The 21,889-nt window shown below is 44.7% G+C and overlaps 1 protein-coding gene across 1 annotated transcript in view; it reads right to left on the bottom strand.

Moving 5' to 3' along the window:
- cpe (carboxypeptidase E) overlaps positions 1-15,725 on the bottom strand; it is a 31,378-nt gene extending 15,653 nt beyond the window's left edge. Inside the window, exon 1 of the mRNA XM_066718055.1 lies at positions 15,314-15,725. Coding sequence (XP_066574152.1) covers positions 15,314-15,563 — 250 coding nt within the window. The 5' untranslated portion in view covers positions 15,564-15,725. The remainder of the gene's footprint in view (positions 1-15,313) is intronic.
- Between the last annotated feature and the right edge of the window lie 6,164 nt (positions 15,726-21,889).

Below are 21,889 nucleotides of genomic sequence, written 5' to 3'. Positions count from 1 at the left end.
GATGTAAAGTTTAAATAAGCAATGACAAATAAACAAAGGTTATTTTTCAGTGGAACAGAAGCAGGTTACTTTGAAATGGTTTATTCAGCTGCATCTGACCCAAATGGCTACCAGTAAGTTGTTTCACACACCTTTGAAGTTACCATAACATCAAGGAAACAGCAGTCAGGAGAAGGAAAAGGAGCAGAACAAAGGGTAGGCTTGTCAGGGACTGTTCTGGATTGGTTTAGATCATACCTCCTCAACGGGAGAATCTACGTCAATGTGGTGTCCCTCAGGGCTCAGTCCTGGGTCCTTTGCAGTTCTCTTTATATATGTTGCCTTTAGGTGAGATAATTTGTAGACGTGGGGAAAACTTTCACTTTTGTGCGGATGACCCACAACTCTACTGCTCTGTTCACTGAGATGTGCGACCATCGAGATCTGGTGACAGGGGCTGGCTTTGTGTCCCCAGAGTGAGGCACAACAGAAAAGGAGAGGCAGCTTTTAGTTATAATGCTCCAAGACTCATTGCCACATTTCATTAGACACACCCTCCCTGATTTAGTGAAGAGTTCAGTCACATTTTTACACTGTTTTTATGCTTTTATTTTTCTCTGTATTTTATTCTCTGTATGTTTCATTTTCTCTTAAATCGTATTTTAAGTAGTCACTTATTTTTTTCTTGCACAAATGCTTCATGCTTCTTTAAGTATGAAAGGCTCAATACAGTTTAAAAGCAATAATAATAATGACAATATGCAATAACTACAAAGACTGTAAACACTACGACTGGCACTAAGAGTGACTAAAAGCTTCAAAGCATTTATGTTTGTTTGTTTGTTCATATATTGGGATTTTTCACTGAGAATCATCTTCCTGGTGTCACCATTTCAAGCCTGGATTTTAGATCTTGATAAAAAAAAAAATTGTATTATAAGGTATTAGATTCTGTGTCATTTAGAGAGGCTACAGTCACCAAAAACAGCTTCTCTGAGACTGAAAAACAAACATTAAGGATGAAAAAACTAATCTTTAGTAAAGGCTTCAGGCCGTCAGATTAAAGGGATTCAGATTGTATTGAACCCTCCACCAGAAATAAAGAACTGAGAGAGCAGAGCCACAATACTGAAGACAGATTTATCGCTAGGCTTATCAGTAGCCGAGGCTCGAAGCCAGAATCTGAGGGTCACAGAAACACCAGACTTGCGCTGTTCGCAACAGCCCGAAACCATTTCATAGAAAAAACACACACATACGCAGTCACAGTGTCAGCTTAATCTAATCAGGCCGATTCATTTTTGGTTAGTGAAACGGTAACGAACACGTTTTAAGAACCTGTAAATAATGAAGATAAAAAACATCTTTTGAGAATATACCTCGTAATAAAAAGGCCTTAAAGTGGGGGGACCTTATTGGACCCTTGCGGAGGGAGGTGTGCGCTGAGCGGAGGCTGACAGCTGTGTGCTGAAGTGTGTCATCGCAGCGCCCCCGTGTTCAGGCTGCTCTGATCACCGCCCAGGTCTCGGCACAGACTTGCAGTCGGGGGGCCGGGCTGAGGGGGGCGGCTACCTGCAATAAACACCCGGGCGGCTCCTCCGCTTTGTGCGAGAGCCCCGCTGTTTACACGCCACCCGACTCCACTGCTCTGTCAATGTCAGTGTTGTGTATCTTGTGTCTTTGACTTCTTGACCCAATAACAAACTCAGGGTGATCAAAACCAGAATCACAGTCGTTTCTGTTCAAATCTGCATGTTCTATATATGGAGTTGTTGTTCCTAAACTATGTGTATAAACATATGTCAAGCGATGGTCTATATTAGGGAGACACTCCAGGGGACAGCCCCCTTGGTAAGCACTGGCTATGAAAGCCTTCATAATAAGTAATAAAAAAAAAACGACTGACTGCATTTCTGAAAGAAAATCGTTGTACAAGATCTATATAATTTAAGTTGACTTAAAGCACATTTGCATGTTTCGGATTAGATTTTCATTTGTCTTCCATCTTCATAAAATGTATTTTCATTACATTTCATTGGGGGGGCAATAAATAGATTAAATAATTGAATACACCCTTGTTTTTCTGGCCAGTCAGCAGTGCTGGGAGTTTCCCATGTGTGTAACTAAAACCCTTTGGCAAATATGCCTTAGAAAAAGAAGTAGAAAGACAAACAAACATCAAGTTCGGTCGCTGTGAACTGGAAGTAGAGAAGCTGCCGTGATGCGCCGCCTGGTTGAGAGCTGACAGACCGACCCGGGACAGCAGTACAATAACAACAGAGTCAGAGCTGGGACCCGCACAATTGTATAATCAGTTCAATTACTCTCTGCTCAAGTTAGCAAAAATATGATTTTTATTATTATTGTTGTTGTTTATTATGGTATTGTTTGATTTCTTCTAATGAGTTGTACAGAGAAATAGAGGTATATTCTGAAACCTGTATTCTATGTTGAAAATGAGAGTTTGGACTGAAATATCAGATCCTTTCAACGCGAATAATTGTTTCAGAGGTACCAGAATTGTGTACGAAGTTATTTGATGGTTTTCATTTTCTAAACCATTGGTTAGTTAGTTATTATTGGGATTGCACTACAAAATACCCAGCAGGCTTGTGAATAACACAAAACAAACACTGTACAAGACACGAGATCCTAAACAAAACACAGCTGCTTCTTTTATGATACAGTTTGTTTCCTATTATTATTATTATTATTTATTTATTGGCAAACAGCCTTTATAGGTCGACATACAGGTTACACAATTTCCTACGATTAAATCGCAGAGAAGCCAATCATATTACCTATAACATATTTCACTGCAAAGTAGTTTTCTTTCTCGATCCAGAACATATGTTCTTTGCTGTTTTTCAGGTTTTTTGGGTACTTTTGAGGTGCTGTCTTTAAAAGGTGAAATATCTGGCAGATCCCACTGATTTCCTCCCCATGGTCTTCTTTCCTGCTCTGTGTTATTCAGGATGTCATGAATAGGATGTGTTAAATCAGAGAGATGACAAACATGTTGTCATGCTCAAATGTTTGCAGAGCTCTTTAAGAGCATCTACAACGGGCTGTCTTGCCAACAAACTTGCGACTATAGCGGTTTGAGGAGACTGCGCTGCTCCGTCAGACAGTCTTTAACTGTTTTCTTTGTATTACAGTCCCTTCTGTGCTGTTTTATGTGAATACAAATGTGGGAGAGATTATATATACATATTTTAATTATGCTAAAAGGGAGTGACACATTTTGTCCATGACCATTACTGCGAATTTGCAGAGAAGTAATTTAATTCAGCTTCCTCCGTATTGAACATTTGCAAGTGATTAAATCACACGTCCACAAATTTGAGAGCAGAGCCGCCTGCACATGATTTCTCCTCCCTTATTTTTCCTGCAAATATTAAATACAGTATTTGGGAGAAAACAGTGGTTATGGCCAGACTTCTGATCTCATCTTCCCCATTTCAGTTTGCTCTGCTTGGTTTGTGTTTTTCACCTCTTGGGATTCACTTTAGAGAGTCCGTCTCTGACCTCGTCCTCCTGTCCGGCCCTTTGCCACCTGACAACTTCACTCTTGCTGTCAAACACCCTTGTTGGTTCACAGATACTTGTTTTCCTGTCTCTTCTTGATGTTCCCAGCTTGTTCCTTTGTGTTGTTTCGAGGCATTGGAGTTGTGTGTTTAATGGGCGGGGTTTGGAGCCGTATGTGAGCCCTGGCAGTATGCGTTGGTCAGTTTTGTATCAATGCACTCCCTCCTATTTGTATTCGTCTTCTGATTTATTCCATACGATCTCCGTCTGCACGCATTGGCCAAGCCAGACACAACTGCTACTCATGCTCTGCTTACACTAAAGTTGCCGTAGAGCTGACAGCAGCGGTTTACAGAAGGTGCCTGGTTGACAGAGATAGATATCCCTTCTGTCTCTATAATTTAGATCATAATCGGTTATTTGACTGCATCGTTTGAAGGACTGAGAACCTGTGCGTGTGCATTGTAATGAGAGTGGGAGCCTGTTTTAATCATCCTTAATGCTGTGCTTTAGACAGTAGAAAGGAAACTAGGTTTTGCACATTGAAATATTCAGAAAGATGTTGCTCTCGTGACCTCATACTTAAGGCACCTCAATCTTAAAATATGGGGTCAGATATTATTAATGTATAAACCAAGCAGGATGCAGGCTGTTGAAGAACAAGATGTTACTGTACTCAGGCCAAATTAAATTGTGATATATTGTAGTTTCACTGACTCACGTACAGGAAATCAGCAGTCACGCAGGCAAGCTCATGTTTTTGGTTGACATGCCAAGCTGTCCACCCATTAGATACCGATCTGACTCATTTGCATAGACTTCATGGGAAAACTGTCTCTGGCCACATGGCTCATATAACAGATAACTCCTGCCTGTAACCCCAGAGAAAGGGATGTGTTCAGTCTCACAGAAAACCTAACCATAGTGTGCAGACAAATTATGAAAGACCCAGCAAATAAATCAACCATGTAAAAATCACTCTTAATGCAATTTAAATGTAATAACTCTAGTATTCCTGTAATTTACGTGCTAGAGCGTCATTTCCTTACATTTTTTATCTGTTATAGGCAAAGTATATGTACAGCCCTCTGATCTCCTCTGGCACAGAACTCCCTAACCACATAGAGAGGAACAGCTTTTGAAGAGCGTGTCGGTTAGTATTTATATTGGAAAGCCAGAGAAGGAGCGAGTGTTGTGGCTTTTACACACGGCCAACCCTCACTCTCTCATCTTTTGCTTTGCATCTATCTGAATCAACTTTATTAACATTATTCCCAAACACCAACCAGGCGTTCAAACCTCACTGCTTCAGAGTCAAAGCAAACTGGAGGCAGGTAGACCACTCATGTGTACTGGAATAAATGAACACAGCAGAGAGCAATGTTTTAAGTTGTATACCGTTTTGGAAAAGGAAAACAACCCAAGATTACTGTAAGCCTGGCCTGTAAACTCACACTGTATTAACTGTGTGAGTATGTGGCAAGCATCCGGATCGGCACTTGGGGAGGAAGATTCGATCATCCGAAGAAATTAGGCGTTAATGCCAACTGGTTATGCCAGATAACCAGATTTAACAGACCCCCGAACACACAAATAAGCTTGGGCGTCAACGATCGCTTAAAGACCACAACAAGCACAAATGAACCCTGAGGAGTTCAGAACAAGATACAGATCACCGTTTTCCCAGAGCGGACGATCAAATGACCGATTCCAAAAAGGTGCCGTCAGTGATTCAGTGATTCGGCTTGAAGATGCAAATTCCCTTCATGCTGCTATGCTGTCAGCCTCGTCTCCTCAAGGTCACATTCAGGGCTTCGCAGGGATTTACAGTCTGCTGATTTCATCTAAAAATAAAAATAACGCATTGCCATCCCAAAACATGGTCCCGCTTGTATAAAAAAAAAAAGACAATTCAGCATAAACGCACTGTAAAATTCATTACAATTGCACTCACGAGCCAATGAGAAGACCACTTCCCTCCTCCGAAATAAACGAGCAATTATGTCTCAGAGTATTTAAAGATGGAATTAATCCTTTTTTATGAGGCAATTAGAACTTCTGGATTGAATTACAGGTCGAGAGCGAACGCAGAAAAAGAGTTTTTAACTACAAGGGATACGGCTGATTGTTTCAGCCAGTTCAGTGCTGGGTCGTGCCACACAAAGAAAAGTGCTCATATCAGAGGATGTCCTAAATTCCTACAGAATACAAACATCTGGAAGCCATCATTTAAATAAGTCTTTTAATTTATTTTACAGGAAAAGCATGCATTTTCTTTTAAATACAAACTTGCCATTGATGAAGTACTAATGAAGGAGGAATCTCTTCTATGACCTGATTTTGCAAATGTCACCAGGCAAGTCAAATCTACAACGTGGCTGCAATCACACCATTCTCTGTGTAACTGAGACGGAAAATCAAGCCCAAGAACTGGTGCAGTGCCGTTCCCTCACTGTGCTGTCGCGATTCCTCCTTTTTTCCTCTACGAGCCGAGATGATGTTCTCTAACTAGGAGACTAGATACAAATAAAACTAAAATCATGAGTCACAGAGCTGACAGGAGCTCGAGGGGCTCCAGCAGTGCAGTGATGTATTTACATTTCAGTCGGCATTCTCCAGAAGCAATCAGGAACTATTTTATATATATATATATATATATATATATATATATATATATATATATATGTATTTGTTGATTCATTATCAGTAACCGCTTCAGGCAGTACAGGGTCACAGCAGGCCGGAGCCCAACCTGGAGGGGACAGGGGCAGAAGGTACACCAGTCCAATACACACACACACACCATACAGGTGTACAGCGGTTAGCTCCTGACACCCAGGTTTGATTCTGGCATTGTGGAGCGGGCCTGTTCTCTCTGTGGCCATGTGGTTTTTATCCAGGTGCTCCATTTTCTTCCTACACCCCAAAGACAGGCCTCTGGGGTCATATGGGCTCTTAACTTCAGTTAAGAGCACCCTGCAGTGGACCGATGGGGGCTGGATGGATGGATAGATGGATAATTGGCAGACAGGATACGAAGCAGTTGAAAGGATCATAAACTGGAGGGTTCAATGGAGCCGACAGGGGCGGTAACGGGTCCAGGGTGTTTGAGGAATAGGATCTCCCTCCTGAACGAAGACGGGTCAACTGCGGAGTAAAGAACGTCAGGGCTGGCAGCAATCTCTCTGCGCATCACTGCGCTTGCGTGTGCCACCGCCGTGAAGCCAAAACCCACTCACTAGCCGGCCTTAAAACCACACTTAACGGCTGCATCTCGGAAAACACACACGGCCCAGTAAGGAGCCTCCACCGCTGAAAAGAAAAAACGGCACTGTCGTTTGCATCTGTTGGCATTGGTGCCCGTGAGGCATTTCCTCCTGGCAAACACGGTGGCTCTCCTGAACGCAGCGTCACATCACGCAGCAGTACATATGGATCGTGTAAAAAGATTTTCCTATCATAAAAAAGACTGTGAGAAACGTGGGTGGATTCCCTTCATGCGCGATTATATAAATATTACATTTAAACATTTCAGGCACAGTTTTTTTCTTCTCCTTCTTCTGTGAATTGATGGTTTGTCCTGAAACATAATTGCTCTCAATAGAAGCTGTGCCCCGAGAGCAGCTCTGTTTCTCAGAGAGACCCGATCCAGCAGCTTTAATAGGCCACCCATAAATCACCAATTCATAAAGACTTGGAGGCCTTTCACTCTGATTGCTTAAACAGGTCTTTTGGTCAAAGTCGGTCCTTTACAGAAAATGTGGCTGCGCTGCGATAAAAAGCTCAGTGAAACGGGCGATTTATGGGGTGGACTATTAAACTAACTGGATCAGGCCTCGCCAGGACCGGGCCGTAAAGCACTCCCAGAACAGCCAACGAGCTTCGATACGCCAGTTTTATGTCACGAAAAATAAAGCGGTTTCACCACTTAGCCTTTGAAAAACACTTTAAGATATGTTTTCACGATTTTTCATTTATTTATTGGCATCAGAAAAAGAAAAGAAAAGCTAATGACCCCAGCGTAGGAGGCTGCTGGCTAGCAGTACATTAAAAACTGGTAGAGGTTTATGTTAGTTGAAAAGTTTTAAATTTAAAAAAAGTGTTTTATAAACATTTCAGCAGTCAGCACTGTAACGCTCACATCATGGAAAACAGCAATATAAAGAGCTCTACCCAGCTAATTATCCACAACATATATATAAAATATCATAAATACAATTATAAACTCCACCCTTAACACTCGCATAAATAAAAAACATCGGATAATCAAACACAATCTTTTAATTTGCACGCAAAGCTTTGTCACTCTTCTACTCCATTTTCAACATATTGCCACGATTATCTACAGACATGAAACGCTCCTGATAAAATGTGACAGAAATCCAGAGTTTTCAGATAAGAGGCGTTAAAAGTCATCACCTCTGCAAAGACAGAGTTCGGTAGAAAGTGAGACAAGCCTCGGAGATAACAGAACACATTCAAAGAGCTGCCGCTGACGGACATCTTGTAATCTATATTATAGATCTTACACGGTTTCCACACGTCGAGATCTGTGTCTATGTTAACCCTTTCCATGCGTGATTGCCAGGCCTAAACTTTCAACTGTAAATGCAATAATTATAAGCAGAAGTTCACTCTGAAGGAATCTTTCCACTGAACTGGCACCATTCATAACACAATCAGGTCATTTAGTAAACCTCACATTTTTCCTGGAAACTTTTATTTCGCAACGATACCATTTACAATCATCCCTACGTATTTTCCGAGACAGCAAGCAGATTTCCGACTAGTCGAAAATAAACTACTGACACTCAGACTAACATTCAAGAGTACCTAAACAGGATGAGACTGGAAACTGGTGGACTTGGAAAGGGACTCAAGACTGATCAATCTGGAGACCAATCAGAAACTTCAATCAGACGGAATTCCCTCCTATACATAAATCACTGTAACTAAACATTGCTAGAGTCCCCAAATCAACATTTAAAATTTATTAAGAATAAAGGGGAGAACAATCCTGTACAACCCTGATGAGAACAGTATGAATTTCTCCCTTCCCGAAAACATTGCGACATTGTGTTCATATTTTAAAGCTCTTTATACTTTCAGACGTTTATTTTTATTTATTTCTTTAGTCATAACAAAAATGTAAGCTAGTGCTATAAAGCAGGCTAATCCCATGCGATGCCCGTGAACCAGCACAGGTAGGCGCCGAGCCAAACGCCCACATAAAGATCTTAAAGCCCAACGGGCAGTTTGAAGCTCTCATGCCAACTGAGCTTCTTAAACTCTTTCCCTCAGATTCCCAAAGTGATCAGGTACATTTTATACACAAAGTCCACATTAAAACAACCAAATTGCAATTAAGTGGTCAATAAGACAAATCCACAGCTCTGTACCTCTTCGATTTCTAAACCAGTGGGGTATTAAAACAGACGCATCTCTGCGATAAAACACAGATTTATTTTATATTTCAATGGAGTGTTTGTGTTTGAATGCTTTTGTAATTTAATGGACTATTAATTGGCTGAATTCTGTGTGTCCCCCACGCAGACAGAAAGGCTATTTGCATTGTTTCGTTACAGACGTGCGTTTGGTCTTTGCTGATAGGGTGTTTGCATGCGTGTATGTCTGTTTGCCTGCACCGGAAACACTGAGTCACAGAGCTGAGTGAAGCTGCAACAAAACCAGCAGCACACAGGCCTCTCTGCCCGGCATCGTACATGTCAACAAGTGCTTACAGTGCATCTGGGATTGTGCAGCGCTGTGAAACACTGTAATAAAAAAGGTTTTAGACCACAGTTATAGACCACATTACTGACTCATGCATTTTACGATAGTTTCCAAAGCACAATCAGCTGTAATAAAAAAATAATTTCTAGAGCGTTTAAAACAGGAGGTTTAGGCTTTTTTCTTACGTTCCATCGGTTCAAGAGTTTCAGCTTTAGATCCGTGAACAGTGTCCGCATCCCTCTTTGGGAACACCCAGCTATTCGACTATAACACTGCCAGTTGGCGTTTCTTGCACAGCTGAACCACAGCGTACAATCACTGGTCCAAAGGGCGACAGGGTAACATAACCTGCAACTGCTGTAACTGCTGTAACCTGCTGTAACTGTTACTTCCCACACCATGGGTAGATTCTCCACACAATATAGGAGAATCAATCATCTAAAAACATAAATAAAACGTGTCAAGCTTTGTGCTGCTGTTGGTTTGCACCAAACAGGGAAACAGGTTGCTCCATCGTGTTGAACTCAACCCAGACCTCATGAGCGGGCCATTGTGCAGGACACAGATAAGGTTTTGCATAGGCAGCAGGTAAAACCGTGTGGACGTACTACGCAAGAGCAAACCAAAGACTCAGCAATGACTTGGCCACCCTTTGGCCTTCCTCAGCAAACTCCATTCCTACAACCAGGTGTTCCTCACAGAGTTCAGGACACCGCTGCCAGGAGGATGCCAGTGAACGGTACCCAAGGACATGGCGAGACCAACTAGCGCTCCCTTGTGTAATTGCCCAGGGTAGCTGTTCTCTGCTTTTACAAGAAACCACAGACACCTTCTCTTACTGGGGCCTCACTTCATCAGAGCAGACAGGGTGTGGGACCTGCCACAGTGCTGTAACTGTTATTGATACCCTTCATTACATTTCAATAAAACTCAGCCCCCTACAGGATGTTTTGGTACACAAAGACCCTTAATACCCTGTGGGCGATCCCCTCGGTGTTGCACGAGATGCCCAGAGTGGCATTTATTCTTTGCAATCAACAGACAAACATTACAGCCATACATTGTCTTCATTCAATCTCTTAACAATCGATGCCTCTTTCACACTGTTTATCATCACTAGAGATGTCATCGGGACAAACATTAAAAGGTGATGTCATGATTATGTCATTCGTAATTGCAGTTGCAAATTAGGAGTCCTTGTATGTAGTGATGTCAAGTCACAGTCACATGAGTCACAGCAGGCTCCCCTCTGCACAGTTGGAAACAAGTGGTGGTTCAAACACAATATTTCAATATCTGGTTCAATTAAGTGCTTATGGGCTCAGATGCCGTGAAAAGCAGACGAGCCAGTGTCATGTGCTCTACTGACGCTCTCCGACACCAGGACTGAGAGTGTCCCCTTCACTCCTGGGGCCGGTGACCTTCTCTGTACCTTCTCCTAGGGCTCTCGCAGTCTGATTCATGACGTGGTTTTATTGATCTAATTATGAATGTAATGACACGAAGCCACACCCTGGTAGTCCCCAAATAAAAGGCTTTGCATTGACGCAGACATTTTAACTACATGTAATTGGCCGGCTACCTGCCCTGTTCAGAATCTCATCAGTGCCGCAGATCCAACGTGTTCTACTATTGCTCGGACTCATCTGACGAGCATTTATACCTTGGTCCGGATGATCGCCATTCACTATTGGGCCTTACAGGAGTCTGCAGCTGACTTAACAGGTGAAATAGCCTGTCAGGTCACTCTCTGCTTCCTCTTGTTTACCCAGCTTAATTCCTACAGAAATCATTTTCCCATTTGCAGTTAGAGTGCAGCTTCACGCTGCCTGTGATCAAGTCTAATCTTGTTACCAAGAAATGACTTCGCTCTGTACTCTGTCATGCGTATAAGTGCACTACTCCTGACTTCCTGATTTATATATATATATATATATATATATATATATATATATATATATATATAAATTAATGTCGAATGATAATCATAATGTTAATCACTTGATGTGTACTGGACCTGATGAAGAATGAATGATGTGTAACTCTGAAATATACTTAGAGGACTGCACTGATGCCAAAACAATGAAATATTCAGTAGATAATATTAAAGTGAGAACAGTTTCTGCTCTGGCTACATTTTCCATCGAGCTCTCCGCTCTCCACTGCTCTCCCCACATAGAAGAGCCATTTCTACAGCTTGCCTGCTGTGTCTACATTATTCATGACCTCCAGCAATCGACTCTGTCAACCAGCTTTCCATCAAAGGCTTCGGTTCACATTGAAGGCAGGACTGGAGGCTCCCCAGCGTCTGCACCGCCAAATATAAGCGGGATATATATTTTAAATAAGAACAATAATAATAATAATAATAATAATAATAATAATAATATTAATTAATTGATTTAGATTTGCTGAGAATCTGAAAGCTTTTCTAATAATGTCCTGGGGGAAGAAATATGCAGCGGGATTGTTTTTTTCTTTACTTGAACACAAGCAGGGAAGAGCTGCATTGAACACATGCGCCATAAACCACACTGACGGCGAAACGTGTGACTGTGAGTCATCAAACCTCCCTGGAGTCGGGGGGGAGGGGGGCTCATCTCCTACTCTACGCACACGCCGTGGAAACCTGTCCCTCTGTGCCACCACAAATATCTGCCTGTCGACCAGTCGGTGCGGCATCCTCGCTACACAGCCTCGCTAACAGCCTACCAGATGGCCCTGACAAACACCGAGCAGAAGGCAGCACACTAATGCTCCTCAGACGCGCCGGAGCCCACGTGCACTGTGCCGTAATCCCATGCATCTCCATGGCAACGTCTATTTTCGGTGACCCTTTCACAGCGAGCGCACGGCCCGGCTCAGCGCGGCTCAGCCCGGCTCACTGGGCCTCTCTCGTCATGCAGCCAGCGCTCAGCCGGCGAGGGAGCCGAGCGGTCGCCTGGGGCCCGGAGTCCCTTCCCACAGTGGGAGCCCATCTGGCCGAGTGAGTGAGTCAGAGCGGAGGAGCGCACAGAGCCGCGTTGACCACAGCGCTGCCGAGCCGTGCGGACCACGCACGGGTGTCGATCGAGGCTGGGCGGAAGAGCTCGGAGAGGAATGGAGGAAATTAAGAAAATAAAAGTGGGGAAGGCACGGCTGCATCTCAACAAGGCCTCTGGATTCCAGCAACTGCAAAATGACTCGTCTGACTTCATCTAAAATAGTTCATCCAGCTCTGTGGGCCTGAAATCGTACCGCTCCCCCCTGCCTGCTACCGGGTCGTTGTTCTGACGTCGGCCTGAAATATTCAGCACCCAGATGCTCCACACCTCCCAGCGCACAGTGTCTGCTCTTCGATGTGCCGCGGCTCCCGTGGACGTGGAGGAAACTGGCCGCGGCCGTCCGGCGTTCACAGCCATCGCTCTGGGCATGTCTGTAGCTAGAGCTACCGAATCTAAATATTGCATGAGTTCACGGATATTTCTGCACAGCGTGAGAGGGGAGGTGCGGAGGAGCTATGGATGCATTTCCAGAAGGGAATCAGGAGGACTGTTCAATGTACTACAAAAAATAAAGATATAACGTGGCATTACTGTAAACACACGTGATCCATATCAACGCCACTCTGCATTTACAAAGCTCCATACACATTCCTCCATTTGTTTTCACGACAACCGTAATACTGACTCATGACTGAGAACCACTTCTCTTCAAATACATCAGAATACCTTATTTCCCAAAATAAACTGGAGCTTAAATATGCATGTTAATGATTTAATCTCAATATATTTCCAAAATGTTACTATTTTCAGCTAAATAATAACTATCCGTCCCTTCAAAAATCCTTTGTAAAAAATTGTGGGGAAAAACTATATAAATCACACATTTTAAAATATAGAACTATTAAACAGATGCCATTTAAACATATTTCCTTTCATGCTAATCAGTACAAACACAGATTCTATGTTCTGTAAGTAATAATTAAAGTGCATTACCACCCCCTCCTTGGAGCCAAAATAAATATTCATTCCCAGTTTCAGTGTTTATTGATTCAGGTTGATGCCCTTAGAGATCAGGTTCCCTTCTCCATTGCACACCACTTACATCGCACATTTACCCCGCTGCATAAATCACCCTGCCAGCTCTGTGTGAATCACCTCGGGCTCAATCCCTCGAATCGATCACACTCCCCTTCCCAGTTGTGGCGCCCACAGAAGACCAGGCGGACCAGGTCCGCGGGTGGTTTTAGACACAGTGTCTTCCCCCTGGAGTCCGCAAATTTCTGTTGTCACAACGTCCCTTTGTAAGATGGAATCAGACTCCCATCCCACCCTGCGCCCCGAACGACCCAAATCAATGCATCGTGGGCTGGACTAGACTCATTCAACCACATCCCCCAGTTCGGAAGGTGCTGAAGAGGCAGAGAGACCTGCAAAGCCCACTGGACTGGGCTGGACTGGGCCTTCCAGGACCAGAGATGGACACAGCCCTGATCTAAGTAGCACTGGAGCAAGACAGCACATAAACACAGAACAAATAATGCAATGATAAACAAAGGCTGCTCAAATTCAGAACATAAGGGATTGTTGCCTCTTATTTTTCCTTTCAAGCGAATTGCTGTCAGCGGCGCCACACTGGTCCCAGGGGGGGTAATCAGGCCTCCGATTTCTCATCAGGCTCTCGGAAAAACACAGAGCCAGGCTCCCAGCCACACCGGGCGCCGAGCGTGAAGCAGGCCGTGTATTGTGCGGCCTTCAGGCCATGGGGAAATATTGCATCCCCAACACAAACAAAAGGCTCCATTAAATTGTGTGCGATATTCATTGGCAACCACGAAAAAGAAGCATTGTTCAAGAGCTCAGTTTTGATAATTAAACGTAGCTATTTAAAGGGAATGAGGCACTGCTGGTAACAATACTGCTGCTACTGATAGTAATACTAATAAGGGCATCAGTCACCTCGGCATTGTACTGTACAGTACTGTTAAACACATGGGATTTGTACGTATGGCTCACTGAGTGTGAGAAAACAGAACCGTTTCCTTTGATGAAGCTGATTGATGGGGTGGCGCTGTCCACATTAAGAGGCTGTTGAAATTAACAAAAAATGACAAAACCAGTTTCTTTTGTTCAGGTTTTGGGAGCAGGTCTGTGTTGAAAAGCCACAGCTGGCTAAAGCACTAAAACACATTCATTGCGTCCGAAGCAGATGGGGGATACAGGGGGCTCAGGCACACAAGCAGGGAGAAGCAACCTGTTTAATCACTATCACTGAAAACACTTTCCAAGCCCCACCACTACAGGACACACATCAAACATAGGGTTAGTGAGCGTCAATAAGGCACTGTGAGGGTTTCATGCTCCTACCTTGTTTTGTTGATTTGCATTTGTTTTTTAGTGTGTGTTTTAGTAGTGTGTGTGTGCGTCTAATTCACAGAATGTACGATGTCGATGGAAAAGCACATAAAACGAGTATTGCACTGAATTGAACCTTGAACGCCTTTCAAAAAGTCCAAAATTAAGGATCTAATGTGCAGGGACTTTGTTTAATCCAACACTTTGCTTTCCTTGAACGCAATGACAAAGCAGAGCCGGGGGGTGATGTGGCCCTTGTCTCCAGCCTCATTGGGCCATAAATGCTAAAGGTCTACCAGCACCGCCAGGGCAACAAGTTGGCACAGGGCAGGCGAGCGGCGCCAGGATTGGTTACAATGTTGCTGCAAAACCAAGCCATCAAACACGGCGCTGCACATCTGCTGCATGTGTGTGGAAATGCTGCTGCACGGCCGGCTCTGCGATACCGAGATGAGCACATAGCACCGCTTTAATGTGTGGCGTTTGCATGTATGAATACATGCTCTCAGCCGGACCATTTCTATATATGAGCACCAGAGATGTAAATCTGTGCACAAAAACAGCTACACACTCACACATCCTTATCTGCCGTTTAACAGGCATCCTCGCTACCCCAACTACTGTCATTGCCAGGGACTGAGCCGGTCTCCTGTGCTCTGCCCATCTGCTCGGGCATGCATGTAGTCCCAGGCCACTCGGACCGTCGTGAATGCCCGCACCCCCCGCTCTGCACTCACCGGCCTCATGCCCGCCCGGGTTGCCGGACAGCTCCAGCACCAGCAGCTCCCGGCCCTCGAAGCTCTGGCCGATGGTGTAGATGCGGCTGATGGACTGGCACTGCAGCCACACCGACACCAGCGCCTTGCGCAGCTCCTCGTAGCGGTGGTACTCGAAGGAGATGTCCTGCTCCGGCTGCTGCTCCCCGGCCGCCGCCAGCGCCGCCAGCGCCCCGCACAGCAGCGCCAGCCCCGCGCTCAGGCTCTTCATGGCTGTGTGTGTGTGTGTGTGTTGTGTGTTGTGTGTTGTGTGTTGTGTGCTGTGCTGTGCTGTGTGTGCGGAGTGTGTTAACGCTGCTCTAACGTTGCTCTCGACGCAGGAGCTGCAGCCCGTCTCGCACACTCACCTGCCCGCAGACTCCACCGCTTTGCGCAGGGCGGGGAGAGCGCAGGCGGCGGGGGCGGCGGGGGCGGGCGGCCGGCCCACCGAGGCGGAGCTCCGGGGCTCTACTCACTACTCATGCCTTACCCGGCCGGGGGAGCGCAGGGGGGCAGTGGCCGTTTCAGGCGCACTGTGGTATGGCACGGTGCTGGAAAGGACGAGTGCATACAGAAAAAAGGCCTGGATACACAAATGCAAACCTCTGAATACAATGCACCTCGTTAGTGGGCCAGTGAATGCTGATCTGTCCCCCTGGTTTCCTATAATGCCATATCATAATGATAATGTAATGTGCCACCTCACTCAATATGGGGTTAATAGGGCACAGAGGGAATAAAGGTTGGAGGAAGAGGAAGGTGTGTCTCGCTGTTCGAGCCAGTAATAAAGTGTTTGTTCTACCTGCAAAATGAGTTGGTCCGACTGAACCCCCCACCAATACTACAACATTAATAATAATAACAATGTACAGCACACAAAGAATCGGACACCGGTTGTGTTTCCGAAGATATTTCTATGCAACATAATTGTATACACACCTTTGCTAATGCTTTGGCAATCTGCCTTAGAATTTGAAGAGGTGGGTCAATAAAAGTGAAGATTAATAATAGTACCGATTCATTTTCACCTGTATTTCATTATGAATCGCACCCGGCTCAGTGACAGTGGCATTGCCTGCGTGGCAGCTCCATTGTTGTACAGTATTATACAAAAAGGCAGTAATACTAGCTCAATAATAATGGTAGTGTCCTACAAGGCTCATGTAAAGCTTGATTTATTTTGCCCAAGTTCCACTAGTTCCACATTGTTTTACCCAGGCCTACCCCCTGGGCAATGCCTGGCTTTGCCCCTGGTACCAGTGCAGTGTATTTTGGCTTTTGGTTCTTGAGGTAGTTGTAAACTTGAAAGTTTCAATGTAATGTAGCAATCTGTGTGTGTGTGTGTGTGTGTGTGTGTGTGTGTGTGTGTGTAGGGACTGCAGTCTGTTGGGGGGTGGGGTAGTTAATGTAAGTTAGCGGGAAATATTGTAGTTTTCGGGGTGATGGGTTACCCACACACGGGAACATGGGGGTGCCGTGACTGGGGGAGGCTCACAGGGTGCAAGGACATAAATAGAGGTGCCCCAGTTCTGAAGGACTTCAGAGCCTAAAGATAGTGCTGCTCCTTTGAGAAGCAGTTGTGCTCTGTGAATAAATATGTTGCTTCAGCTAGGACTCCCTCCTATTGTTTGTCGTTTTGGTGGTGAATCCCAGTAAGTAGCGTAAAGCCTACATCGCTACAGTGGGGTCACCAGTGGGATAAAAACAATTAACCAACAAGTGGAGAGGGACAGCGGGGTGACGTCTCGTGGGGGTCAAGCTGGTGTGGCTGAGGCTGAAATTCCTCCAAAAGCCAGGTCAGACTGAGGGGGTGTTCTTCAGGGAGCTCTGGGAATCCGTTCGACAGGCTTTCCCCACCACTGTGGTTTTAGAAAAACGTGCAGAGGATCCTGGAAGCAGCTGCGGTCAAACTAGATGCCGAATCTCTTCTGCAGCAGATTCAAACACAAAGAGTTTGTGTTTCTGCTACTGATGTTTGGAGAGTCTTTCGAGAGGCATGATTGTGCAGATAAAGGGTTGCAGTATCGCCCGCTGTGTCACGGATGGATTGATGGCTTGAAATCACATCAAGCAGTTTCGGGACGACATGACTTTGAAAGAGAGCTTCAGTTACTGAAGACGAGGCAAAAACAATAACGGCAACAAGTGGGACGTCACTGCCGGCGTACTCTGTGCATCTGTGGTCACCAGCACACCGGGAATCAGTCAGCATGGAAACCAGTGAAGACCTGAGGCGTCTGCGGACTGAGGCGTCGGATCGACAAATCACAGAGCTGACCGGCCTTTCCATGACCACCTATGGCAGTGTGGGCTGCTGCTGCTGCTGCAACCTGTTCACCTGCTTTACTGCTGCCATTGCTCTGAGACACTGCGGACACGATTTGGGCGACTTCTCTGACTTCATAGTACACACTATGACACGTCAACAACAGGAATCGGCACGTGTGACGATTGGCTACTGCTACTGTGTTACTGAATTGATATGAAGTGCTAGTCCTGTCCAGTCCAGACCTCAGGCAGAGCTGCCCTTGCATTCCCTGATTGACCATTAACCATTTACACTTACCTGTATATTTCAGACGGTGGCTGGATAGGTGGGAATGGAGGCTCACAGATAGAAAACAAGCCTTTAATTAAAGAAACACACAAATTAAACAGGCACGAGGGCCAAACCAAAAGTGCACAAACCCAAACCAAAATACACACAGGATGGACATCAACTTCACCGTGAAATAAAGCAAAACCCCAAACAAAAAAGAACAAACAGCAAGCACCAAACATACGACCCTCCTGCTTGATAGGCTCTCCAACTACTTTAATTGCTGTGGCTGGGGTTGACTGACACTAATTGATTAATCAACCCCAACCCTGCAGTCCTTGAGCAGGCAGGGAGGGATCATTAACCCCTCCCTGCCACACAGACAAACAGGACATGTATAGCTATTCCATCCCATACAGCCATTTTGCCTGGGTCCCCTAACGAGAATTTACAGTAGAAATATCAAACCTGATCTCTCTTTGTTTCATATATGTTTCCTCAGAGCAGAGAAGGAAGGGCCGTTAGGAGAGGCCTGTGGTTGGGTTTCAATTCAACTGCATTACCAGCAGGGGGGATACACGTACTATTGCCAAAGAATATGATTAATCAATACATCCTGATTAACAGTAATAATAATTATTTGGAATACACAATGTTCTTCCTTACTGTGTACACGTGACTGGCCAGGTGTTAAGAATAATTTAGAAAGCATTCAACTAGACTAAAATGTCTTTCCTAAGAATAGTATTTCTAGGAACAGCTTTCTCAAATCATGTTTTCTTGTTTTTTTTCTCCACAGATGGGTGACAAAGGTGTCGACACCTCGAGCCCCAGAACAGCTTCAATGCTCTTGGCACAGATTCTACGAGTCTCTGACTCTACTGGAGGGATGAACACCATTCTTCCAAAACATATTCCCTCATTTGGGGTTTTGATGATGGTGGTGGAGAGCGCTGTCTAACACGTCGGTCCTGGTTGGAGGCGTCTGCATTAATTATGTTCCTCCACTCATTTATTCAGGTTTTTCCTTTAATTTGTCACCCGGCTGTAGTTGTACTAAATTCACTATTAATTCACCAATTAAGCAATGATTCCTCCTCAGACAGTAAAACACCCACCCAGTAACATTTAACAATAACTAGGTCAACTGAGGCTCAAGTGTCCCCCGAACCCCACGCAGTTGCCCTGTGTCCTGGTCTCTGTCTCCACACAGAAGACAACGAGGCAACACTGTCCTAATAGCTCTATTTAAATAAAAGAAAACCGAATGCCATTAAAAGTATTAGGTGTGTGGTAAATTCACAGCTCTGACCTACATTAACTGCAGCTAATAATACTCGCTGAGCCTCCTGCTGTGCTGTCTGCACGTCACAGCAGGTCCTGCACTGCCCCCTCCTGGACTGAGCAATAACTACGGGCAAATGATGCTATAAAACGCGTCAATGCAAATCTCAACTAAACAATTCAAGACACCATTTACGAATTAAGAATAAGAGAAGTAAGAACATTAACAATTTAAAGTCAGTAGAGAAAAAACTGAGCATATATGAGAGAGAGATTGAAAACCTGTCGTTCACAGCAAATGTTCATCTCACTAAGCAGTGGTTCTTTTCCTCAGACCTGCAGTACCAGTTTGGTTTCTGATTTCACTTCCAGCTGAGCTCTAATTGACTGACACACTTAACTGAATGAAAAGTGCTTAATTGGACTTCTGTAAACTCTGCCAGCTGTTAACCCGCTTAGGGTTCAGTTAATGACACGCAGCAGTAACTGAGAGACCCAGCTGGAGCAGAGCGCAAAACCACTTCATCACAGGAATAGGACAGGGCTGGAAAACACACACGCTTGTGCCTCAGTTTAGGGCAATAACTTTCATCTGTGTAAACTGGGAGCTTCCACAGCACAGGGGTTGAATAGTTATGCAAGAAACATATCTTAGTTAATTTTTAATTTTCTTACAGATATTTCCCAACGTAAAACCAATGTCACCTCACAATAACTGATTTTGAATGTCAGCGTTTTAAAATAAAATATCAAACATAACAAAATGTACATCAGATGAAACAGGCAGGCAGCAACAGCGTCCAGGCGCTGCTTCATCCCACTCTCCCCCGGAGCCGCCTGATCTGGATCATAAAGAACCGGACAAAGCAAACACACGAAGATAACAGTGCTGTTCCTCACAATGCCCATCAGCACTTCCCTACAACACCTCAGCTAGACCACTGGGAGGAGCAGCAGTCTCTGGGGGACAGGAGTCCGCAGCAGGGCCACAGGATCCAACAGACCCAGAATCAAGACTACATGAGATCAATACCTGAAATAAAGTCACGCAGCTGAGCAGTGGGGGGTGTCAGCTCCAGCTCCTTGTGGCGGGGAGTGTAAAAGACCTATTTGAGGGGTCACTATTTCACCACTTATAAAAACAGTCCATTTGTATTGCATTATTCGCATCATTACAAATGTAAACAGGGTGACTCGCTATTTGCAGATGATACTAAAATAGGCGGCTCAGCAGATACAATCTTGGTAGCACAGGCTATTCAGAGGGACTTAGATAATATTCAGTTGTGGGCGACACCTGGCAAATTAAATTCAATGTGGACAAGTGCAAGGTAATACATGCAGGTAACAAAAATGTCCACTATAATTACACTATAGGAGGAGCAGATCTAGATGAAGTAACGCATGAGAAAGACCTAGGAGTCTATGTGGACTCCTCACTTTCTCCATCCAAACAATGTGGGGAAGCAATAAAAAAGGCAAACACAATGCTAGGGTATATTGTCAAAAGTGTAGAATTGAGAACAAGGGCAGCGATGTTCAGACTGTACAATGCACTAGTTAGAGCTCATCTGGATACTGTGGACAGTTCTGGGCTCCACACTTCAAGAAACATATATCGCTGCTCTAGAGGCAGTTCAGAGGAGAGCAACCAGACTTATTCCAGGTCTGAAGGGAATGTCCTACTGAGAGACTGAGGACCTGAACCTTTTCACCCTGGAACAGAGGAGACTACGTGGGGACTTGATCCAAGTCTTCAAAATCATGAAAGGCATCGACCGCATCAAACCAGAGGAGCTTTTCCAGATCAGCAGGGACACACGCACCCGAGGACACAAATGGAAATTGGGCTTCAAGGCATTCAAGACAGAAAACAGGAGACACTTCTTTACACAGAGAGGCGTCACAATCTGAACAAACTCCCCAGCGATGTGGCTGAAGAGACAATTTGGGAACATTCAAAAACAGACTGGATAGGATCCTTGATCACTTAGTTATTAATGGACACCAAATGAGCACGATGGGGTGAATAGCCTCCTCTCGATTGGACACTTTCTCATGTTCTTATGTACTGCATATTCATTCAGGCATCTCCACAATGCATGTCCCCATGCTCTACAGACACACTCTCCCTGGCACAGCTAACACAATGACACTTCTGCTCACCAGGGTAACCACTTTTGTTATTAATCATTAATATGAGGAAAATAAAGAACCGTCTGCACAAATCATAATGTCTTGAAAGCACAGTTTATTGAACTGACACAGACCATCTAATTGGCCAGGGGGCACAGCCAAAACAAAAGTCTCTATTGCCGTCCATGTGGTCTGTGTCCCTTACTGGTGTGTTGTTTAAATGTGGAGACTGGAGTGTCTCTGCTGGGGAGACCCCTGTCTGATGCTTCAATCACGAAGGGCTCGCAAAAGGGAGCAGGAAGTCATCAATCAGTGCTATTGTGACGTGAAATCCATAAAACGAGTGATACAATGAAGAGAGAGAATACGAAAAATGTCTTTGCACAATTGCTCAAGCTCCATCAAGTTGGATAGGGCCCTTTGGTGAACAGCAATGTTCAACTCTTTCCACATGTTCTCAATGGGATTGAGGTCCAGACTTTGACTGGGCCACTCCAGGACATTGACCTTTTTATTTTTAAGTCACTCCAGTGTGGCTTTGGCTGTATGTTTGGGGTCATTGCCCTGCTGGAAGACAAATCTTCTCCCAAGTCCCAGGT

Source organism: Amia ocellicauda, chromosome 12 (assembly GCF_036373705.1).
Source record: "Amia ocellicauda isolate fAmiCal2 chromosome 12, fAmiCal2.hap1, whole genome shotgun sequence".
Lineage (NCBI taxonomy): Eukaryota > Metazoa > Chordata > Actinopteri > Amiiformes > Amiidae > Amia > Amia ocellicauda.
Note: the sequence above shows the minus strand (reverse complement) of the source record. Positions and strands in the feature narration are given on the sequence as shown.